Raw genomic sequence first — 9,515 nt, forward strand, 5'->3', positions numbered from 1 at the left:
AGGTTGGAACTCAGGGGAGGCTGGGGTGAGTGCAGGGTTCCTCTGTAGCTATCGGACCACCTGGAGCCATCGAAGTTTCTGGAGCTGGGTCGTGACACCAGCAGAGCTGCAGGATGGGCTTAATGAGATCAAATGCGTCTGTTTCACTGCATTCATTTATTCACCAAGTGTGCCCGGTGGGGTGTCCCCCGCCCTGGGAGCTCCCTGTGGAAGCTGCCCAGAGCAGGAACCCCAGAACAGACCTGGCTCTTCTGTCCCTGCAGATGACGTTCATGGCACCGACGGCCGGCAGGTTTGCCGGCGGCACGAGCTCTACGTCAGCTTCCAGGACCTCGGCTGGCTGGTAATTTCTGGCTCTCCTCCTTCTTACATGACGGTCCCCACCCGGAGATGATAGGTGTATCTCCAGGGGCAGCTAGAATTATGGGTGACTTTAATTTTCTCATGCATTAGGTTCTTCAGTGTTTTCTGAAGGGAATATGTCTTTCTTTTATAGTGAGAAGGTGCTTTTTGGTGAAAACTATGGAAATGGGGATAGTCTGAATCCTCAGCCAGAACATGTCAGGGCTGCAACAGGGAAACCGAGGCTGGGAGGGCAGTGCGTGTGCACGTCTGCTGGGACAGCAGCTCTAGAAGATGCAGGCAGTGGGGCGGGTGGGGAGGACGATGCCCAGTGCACGTGAAGGGGACAGAGCTGTGCCCAGCCCTGCCTGCCGAGGGCCTCCCGGTGGACGACAGGCCTCTTGGGGGAGCCTGCCTGCAGGGACCCTAGGCTTGGCTGATGGGGCTGGGGCTGCAGGTGGGTAAGGGGCAGCCCTGAGTCGTCTTGTGCCGTGTGCTGGATTCAAGGGCTCAGTGTGTGTGGGGGGGCATCTGGATGGCACTCACTTTCTCCTCTTTCCCCCCAGGATTGGGTCATTGCTCCCCAAGGCTACTCGGCCTATTACTGTGAGGGGGAGTGCTCCTTCCCGCTGGACTCGTGCATGAACGCCACCAACCATGCCATCCTGCAGTCCCTGGTCAGTACCGCGTCCATCCTGTCCCCACCCACGGGGAGAGGGCTCGTGCAGCCAGGTGGATGGAAGCGCCTGCTCGGGTCTCAGGGAGCTCTCCCCACCCTTCACTGTGGGCACACGCAGTTAACTTCCCATGTCTGTACAGGAACTGGTCCCTATGTGGCCCCGTTCACATGTAGACCCCTAGGCATCTGAACCCACACACACCTGACTTACCCTGACTGCTTGTGCACACCCAGATCCGTGCCCTGCACATGCACGTGTAAGGCATTCACGTACATATGTGGGCACCCAGATTTACAAGACATGCTTGCTTCTGGTCACACATCACACCACAACACACATATAACATGTGCATCCCACCTGTGTACCTGTGTGCTCTAAACACACATCACCGTGTCCCCTGGCATCCTCGGCCTCCCGTCACACAGATGCCTGTGGGGTGAGTGACAGGCATGTGCATTCAGCCACCTGCTGCACGGTGTATGAGGAGAGCGTTACAGGTGTGGCCTGGGTGATGGGCTGGGCTTTGCCCCCCCCCCTTCTGTTCACCTCCCCATTGTCTTTTTCCTGGTCCCTTAGTTCTTTGTGTCTCCCACAGGTAGTAAATGCTTTTGATGCTGTCTGGGGTACCTTTAAATGCCGAATAATAGTTTCTGTGAGGAGCTTTGTTGCTGCTGTTTATTGCTAAGTGTTTTAAAAGTTTGTTGATAATAGGATTGAGATTTCTTTCTAGAACGTTTACCTAGAAGCCTACTTCCTGGTGTCCCTGCCCCTATGTTAATCTAGTAAGAGATTAAGTGATGCCCCTGAGTGAGAGTAAACATCACTGACAGTGGCTTTGACCCTGTGGTCACACTGCCTTTCTCACATCAAGTGGGAGTTGCTGCCCTCAGGGACTGCTTTCCTGGGAAAAGCTTGGTCGTGATGAGACACACATGGTTCTCCTGGCCCACAAGGGTGTGCAGCTCCCAAGTCAGGATAGCTGGGTGGGCTCGGGCTGCAGGGAGGAATGGGGGGCCGGGAAGGTGAGGTCAGAGGTTGGCCCGGGAGGGAAGCGGGACCTGCAGGTCTGAGGAGGGGCCGGGCTGAAGCTCTGGATGTCAGAGTGGCATGGGGCCGTCCCTCCAGTCCTGAGAACAGGTGAGCTTCTCTGGGGAGACGGCAGATGCAGGAGTGGAGGTGAGGACTGGCCTCCTCCATGGGGAGGCCGGGCAGTGATGGGGGACTTGGGGTGTCGTGAAGGCAAGAGAAGGAAGCATTTCCCTCTAGGCTCATCCTCTTAGCCCTTCTCCACACAGCAGCTGGGGATCCCACTAAAGCACAACCTAGCACCTTGTTCTCAGTTGAGAAACTTGGTCTCGCTTCCTACATTCCCAGGAGGAAGGTTGAGCCCTTGGCCTGGGACGCAGGACCCCTCGTGAGCCACCCTGCCGACCTCGCCAGTGTCCCCACACGTTCTAGTACCCTCATCTCCCTGCATAGGCTGTTTCTCACCTTCCTGCCTTTGCACCTGCTGTGCCCTCCACTTGCAGGGCCTCCTCCCCTGCCCTGGGCCCAGCCACCCCCTGCTCCCCTTGCACGCCTCATGTCTGTGGCCCTTCCCTGCCAGGGGTCGTCACCATGCTCATGCTCCCAGTGCTGAAGGCCTGCTTTGTTGTGCCGCTCCGGTGGGTCCTGGTTGTCTGCTGGAATATTCCCCGTCTCCCTTTCCCTCCCCACTGAGTCTGTGAAAGCAGGGACCATGTCTGGGACATTTCTGTGCCCCATGCTGGCAGAGCTGGCACAAGGCACATGTCCTAGATACATTTGTGTTGGCAATGAGAAAAGTACCATTCTACCCATTTGGCAGAGGAGAAAACGCCCACAGATGCGCGATTTGTACCCAAAGATGCACAGCCAGTAAGTGACAGACCCTTGGATTTGGTCTCCCGGTGGCTCAAAAATGAGCTGGGTGGAATGGCACATTAGCTTCCCCAAGTCATCCTGTTTGGTGCCAGATGGAATAAAAGACCTTCTTTCTGTCACTCATCTGACAAAGCTCTCGTCTGGGGCGTGGGGGAGGTCTCAGAAAGGCCGTACCCCCGCGGTGCCCAACTTCTCTCCAGCACCCCGACTCGGGCAAGACCCTCCCCTGTTCCCAGTCATTCAGAGCCCATGGCTGGGGCAGGCAGGCAGTGTCGCCTAGTTTTTCACGTGGGCCCATGAAGGCCAAGCCGGGCCACCGCATTTGGAGGTGGGGAAGTTGGGAGCAGTGGCACCCAGGTCCTGTCTGGCTGGACATCCCCACAGCGGCCTCGGCCTCCCCCTGGGCCCCTGAGAGGCTGTTGGGCCCTGAGCCAGCTGGTGTCCTCCCGGCAGGCTGGCTCAGAGCTGGGCACAGGGGAGTGGGGGCCAGACAGATTCCCCCACCAGACAGCTTCGTCCGGGTCCTGCTCGGCAGCGTCCGAGAGGGTGGGGGGCCCTGGGCTGCACGACACAGGGATGGAGCAGGTGTCCTCTTCTCTCCTGCCTCCCCACAGCCTCGGGCCGCCTTCGGGCCTGCAAGTGGGGGGCCCTGACCCGGAATTCCGTGTAAACTGCGGCTTGTCCTGCCAGGGCTTGGGAGAAATATTTTTAGGAAGCTGAAAATGGGCCGTTCCTCAGGCAGGCTCTCTCCTGGCAGTAAAGCTGTTCAGAGGGCAGCAGGTCAGCACACCCTGTCCAAGTTCCGCCACGCCTGAGAGCCATGCGACTCTGGGCACCATGCGGGGCCTCCGTGCCCTCCGTCTTGGTCGGCCCAGAACAGTAGTTGCCTTAGAAGTTATCAGGGGTGGCAAGTGCCTTGAGGAGTAACAGCACTGAACAGGAGGATGGACCTAGGATTCTAGGTCTCTCCTGTTCTGTGATCATTCACTGGCTCACAGCTGGGAGGGGAGACAGATGGCAAACAGCTAATGGGGACAAGATATGATCAGGGACGTTACAGGAGCACATGGGAGGAGCGGAGGGGACCCCAGAGGGGTGGTGCGGCAGAGGGACTGGGCACCGGGCACGCCATGTGCTGGAGACCAGTGAGCGGGTCGTGGCCTCTGAGGGGAGTGAATGTGGAGGGAGGGAGCCAGCTGGTGTGGGGAAGGGGTGAAGGGGGGCAGGGTGGGGAACATCTATAGGTTAGCGCCAGCCCAGGCTGCGGAGGATGGAGCCGGGGAGGGTGAGCAGCTGGAGACTCCGGGGTCGGTGGGACCTGGGAGTCGTGGGAGAAGGCCGCGGTACTCACACCTGACTGCCGTCCCTCCCCTGGCCAGGTGCACCTGATGAAGCCGGATGCGGTCCCCAAGGCGTGCTGTGCCCCCACGAAGCTGAGTGCCACCTCCGTGCTCTACTATGACAGCAGCAACAATGTCATCCTGCGCAAGCACCGCAACATGGTGGTCAGGGCCTGTGGCTGCCACTGAGGCCCGGCCCCACCGCTGCAGAGCCTCCCGCCTGGATCAGGCGCCTCTCCAGATGCAGAAAACTCTCAGACCCAGCCCAACCTTGGGGCGGGGGGGTGGGGGGGGGGATGGAGGGGTGGGCCCCCAGAGATCAACATATCTATGCCCTTCTTTTCTTCCTGCCAGGGCTGGATCTTCTCCAGGCCTCTCTGCCCCTTCCCTGCCTGAGGTTTGTGAAAATCTTTTGGCCTCCAGGCCTGGTGGTCTGAGTCACTGAGCAGGTTCTTTCCCAGCCTCCTCCCCGAGAAGCACATGCTGACCAGCATTTTGGGGTTGACACAAAAGTCCTATCTGAGGACCTATCCGTGTCCATTGCTGGTCCAGGCTTGTGGTGATTTGGGGTGAACTGAGGGGCACCTAGAACCCAAAATGGCTACCTCGGGCTCTTTACTATCCATTACAGGGCTTGGATGTGTGTAGACAGTCTAGTCTACCTCCGGTTGCCTGCCCCTCCCAGGTATTTCTGGGCACTTTTGTTAGAGTGTGGACTTGCCCTCATTGCTGTGTAGTTGTGGCTCTGAATCATCAAACTGCTAGCCACAGGTAGGCACGTGTGCCAACTCAAGAGCTGAATGAACCACATGACGTAGGGCTCAGGCCAATGGCATTTGTCTCTCCCGATCTTACTGCGTTGATCTGCCTCTGCTATCCAGGGAAGAGCTGCGGTGCATGGATTTTGGCCTTTGTAGAAACAAAAAACTGAGGAGGTTTCATTCACCTATCTGTCACCATGCTGAGCTCAGCTCCATGGAAAAGTTCTCTTTTTATTGAGCCCAGCATGGTAGAGAAATTGGGTGGCTCAGGATGACGATGCTGAGAACAGATGACATGACTACCCTTTCCCTTTGGCATGCAAACATCAATAATCAATCTTGATTTTTTTTTGCTTCCGAATCTGGATAGAATTTCAAAATGATTGGTATTAGAACTCCACTGTTTGCCATCTTCTGCCATAAGGAGCAATCCATTTCATCCACTGCAGTGCATCTGGGACACTGGGCAGCCTGGGGCCAGGTGTGGGGCAAGGGCAGGGTTTTCTCAGCACCTGCTTATGTCCAGTTGTCAAAATCAGGCTGGTCACCATAATCTGCATCACCCTGTGTGCCCAGGAGTGCCGTCCTGTCTCTCTAGGCCTGTGGACAAAAGAAAAGGTCCCTGTCCCACGGGAGTGACAGGCAGTAATTAGGCTGACCTGGGTGAAGGTTCCCGGAAACCACTGTTCTCCTTGGAGCAGCCGCCACAGGCAGTTGGAGTGTTTATTTGATTTCTGACTTGCTAAGCCTGTAATTTACCTGCTGAGGCAGACAGAGTCCAGCTGCCCGAGCCCTGAAATACTGTCATTAAAAGCAGATCCTGGGCCCGCCCAACCCACAGGCACAGCCCAGCTGAAGCGGAACCACCCCTGTGCCCAAAGACGAGCATCTCTGCCATCACTCTGCACCCTGAGGAGGGGCCCCGGACATCAGGCCTGGCAGCAGGTGTGGAGGCCAGGGGCCCTGCTGCAGGACAGCAGCCCCTCCACGGGGACCTGGAAGGGACTGTGGAGCAAGTACAGAGAAAGAGACCCTGGGATAGAGAGCAGGTCCAGACTGTCTGCAAGGTGGAAAGTTCCCCATCAGTTAAGGATCTAAACTCTGGCCTAGATGTTAAGAGAGCTGACCGGGTAGATGGTTTCTTCCTCTGGGTCTCATTTTCCCATGTGTACATGAAGGCATTCGGCTTTCTGGTCTCCAAAGGGCCTTCTGCTGGAAATCTTGTCTGCCAACCCTCTCTCACGCTGAGCCCAGATGCTGCCTCACAACCGTGAACTGGGGGCTCAGGTGGTGGTCACAGATCAGAGCTGGTATAAAATATAGAACTGTTTGCCATTCTAACACTTCCATCTTCCTAACATCAAAGATGACCTTTTAGGCAAATGTAAGTTTAAAATTAGCCAATTATTTTGACAATTCTTTACTTCACCCTCGCATCTTTTGTGCCCAGCCAGTAGCCCAACACAATTAGGGGTACACCAGGAATGTCTGTCAAATCACCCAAAGATTTATAGACAGGGATATATATACCTCACCTGTCAGGCTGGGCACAGCAGGAATGACTGGAGGTTGTAATCTTCCTTTTTCATGCACAACTGAAAAACAGGAAGCCTCTGCCTGCCTTCCTGGGTCAGACTTCCAGCAACTTCTACCATTCAGGCAAATGAGATCAAATGGAGAAAGCCCTGAGCAGTGAAACCATTGTGAATGGACACAAAGTTCCTGCATTTTATACCCTGTTTATTGCATGATACTGCATGCATTTATCGCATGTGTTAGATTTCCAGTTATCCGTTTGCTGAGCCAAGCACGGCAGCTGCAGGGGGTGGCCCAGGCTGGCAGATACACAGCACAGATGCCACCATTTCCCTTTCTCTTGCTCAGGGCATGGCTGGTTTATCTGGTTGCATGGGACTCGAAGGATACATATGGGTAGTTGGTCAGGCCCACTGACGACAAGGAATCAAGGACTGTTGCCAGAAGGGAGGGCATGTGGGAAAAGGCTGAGGACACATGCAGAGCAGTCTCGGCTTTGGCAGTGCAATGCTGGCCTGGAGGCCAAGTTATTACAACATCTGTGTTCATGGTTTTCTCAGGTGGGGAGGTAACCTGTCCTGGAAAATTCCCAAAGGAACAGAGGCAGCATAGCAAGAGTACAGCATTTTGGAGCCAAATGGATGTGAATCTTGGGTCCTTTTCTATGGTAGGGTAGGATATTGGTTCTTTCCTTCCAGGGCTATTGGAAAGATCAGATACGTACATACACATTTAGGACAATGTCTGCCATAAAAACACTTAGCAACTGGTACCCGTTGACCTTACAAAAGGATCTGCTGAGCCCTTTCTGTGCTTGTCCAGAACGTGTTCTGCAGGTGATGGTGTACTTATTTCAGAGCTGTGCTTTCTCCTGAAAATCTACACCCTGCAGTCTCTGGAGGGGGGACTTTGTGTTCCCACTTGCTTTCAAGGCCTGAGGAAAGTGGTTACGGCCAAGGCTGTGAACCTTTTTCCCATGTTCCCAGGGGCAAGGGGATCCCACCAGCCTGCTTAAAGGTACAAAGCACTCAACCCACCTTTTAAAAAACAGGTTTTTCATTTATTACAAAAATAATGCAGTTTTGGAGGACAAATTGGAAAAAAAAATCTGAAATTGTCACAGTTGTATGATTCATAAACAGTATTTTAGTGAATTTGTTTCTAGGCTTTTTCCTTAGGATACACATGTTTAGATGTTTACATGTTACAGGTATTTTTACAAAATTGGGATCACACCATATCATATAAATTGCTTTGAAATATGCTTTTCCCACTTTATTATGTAGTAGAAATTTTCCTGTTAATATTTTTTGAAAACATGGCTTTCTTGGTTTTTAACACCCGCAGCCTACAAGACTGTGTTCACAACTAAAAAGTAGGTCCCAAATCCCTTCCTGGAGTGTTGCTGCAGGCTTTTGGGACTGTGACATCACGGCCAGCCACATCCGAGGGCTGAGGTGCTGTCAAAGAGGAAACTCCAGCAGCCACGGGACCAACCCTGGGGCCACAACCTGAAGGAGTCAGTGCACTGGCAAAACCCAGCCCTGTTTGAGGTGCTGGGGCTGAGGCAATGCACGTGCAGACCAGGAAGCTACCTCAGACACCCTTGGGTACACTTCCGAAGGACCAGAGCCTTCCCAAGGAACAGGTTTGGTAGTATGCTGTGAGGAGCTGATCAGGTAGCCAGGCCACTGCTCCCCAGGCTCTGGGGCACCTCCTGTCTGGCAGGGAAGAACCCTGTTTCCTTAGGTCTCCCCAAAGGGTCCAGGCCAACTATAGGGACTATGTGTCTCCCTGAGGGCCTTGGGCCCCCTGCCATAGGCCGAGGCTAGAGCCCAATAAACTTCCCAGGACCCCACTTAACTAGGGGGAGGCAGGCTGAGCTTCCTATCCTGCTCTACCATGTTCTGGGACTTTGTAGCCATGTCACCCAGGCCTTGGTTTACCTCTGTATAGGGTTCTGCTGTGGATACAGGGATAACACCTGCAGATGGTCCGTAGCACACTGGGAGGGGCACTGGCACCCAGTGGGTGCTACCAAGGAACAAGAGAAAGCAACAAGGTCATCATAGGAGTCAGTCCCCTCTTGGGAGGTGGCTGTGCTATACCCTTTTATACACATCCTTTCCTGGTGGCTGACCTGTGATGGCCATAGTTTGCCCTCAGAGTGGGGGCCTGTGCTTCGAGGGAAGGTCTCTTTTGGGAGCTCTGTAGGGTCAAGGGTAACCATGTGGTACATCCTAGCCACAAGGAAAACAGAAACCCCAAGTAGGAGCTCAGCCAACATCCCTCACAGGAGCTATCCTGGGGTCACCAGGGCCAGGAGGCACCAGGCTCGTCCAGATCTTACCATCAAAAAGCCCAGCCCCATGGATTCTGAATGGTCCTAGCAACCCAACAGAGAGGTGCCTAGTGGCCACAGGGCTCGTCTCTGCTCAGGCCTTCAGCAGGTGAGGGATGCTTGAAAGCCACCTGGCTGAGCATGGAGAGAGAAGCTTGAGCTCCAAGCAGTGGCTGCATTAGGAGGACCAGACTGTGAGCTGAGCATGGGGTGGGACCATTTGTTTAAGCCATCAGCAAACTTTCTGCAAAGGTTCATGTCATAAATATTTTAGGCTTTGAGGCTGTGTTGGTTAGTTTTGCGTGTCAACCTGGCTGGGCCACCACGGCCAGTTTTTGGTCAAACACCAGTCCAGATGCTGCTGTGAAGGTACTTTTCAGATGTGATTAACATTTAAAGCAACAGGCTGGAAGTAGAGCACATTATTCTCCAAAATGTGGGTGGGCCTCATCCAATCAGTCAAAGGCCTTTAAGAGAGAAAAGACTGAGCTTGCCAGAGGGAGGAAGAATTCTGCCTCTAGACAGCCCTTCAGACTTGACCTGCAACATCAACTCTTCCCTGGGTCCCAGCCTGCTTGCCTGCCTGGCAGAGTTCTTGACTTGCAAGCTCCAC

The 9,515-nt window shown here is 54.4% G+C and overlaps 1 protein-coding gene across 1 annotated transcript in view; it reads left to right on the forward strand.

The window, feature by feature from the left end:
* The window catches only part of LOC124515355 (bone morphogenetic protein 8B), a 28,889-nt gene extending 24,436 nt beyond the window's left edge, over window positions 1-4,453 (forward strand). The window contains exons 5-7 of the mRNA XM_047084167.1: window positions 264-343; window positions 909-1,019; window positions 4,304-4,453. Of these exons, the coding sequence (XP_046940123.1) occupies window positions 264-343; window positions 909-1,019; window positions 4,304-4,453 (341 nt within the window). The remainder of the gene's footprint in view (window positions 1-263; window positions 344-908; window positions 1,020-4,303) is intronic.
* The last annotated feature ends 5,062 nt before the right edge of the window (window positions 4,454-9,515 follow it).

The sequence above is a fragment of the Lynx rufus genome, unplaced genomic scaffold, assembly GCF_022079265.1.
Source record: "Lynx rufus isolate CCGP_SWC_20201006 ecotype Redwood Valley unplaced genomic scaffold, mLynRuf1.p SCAF_2, whole genome shotgun sequence".
Classification (NCBI taxonomy): domain Eukaryota; kingdom Metazoa; phylum Chordata; class Mammalia; order Carnivora; family Felidae; genus Lynx; species Lynx rufus.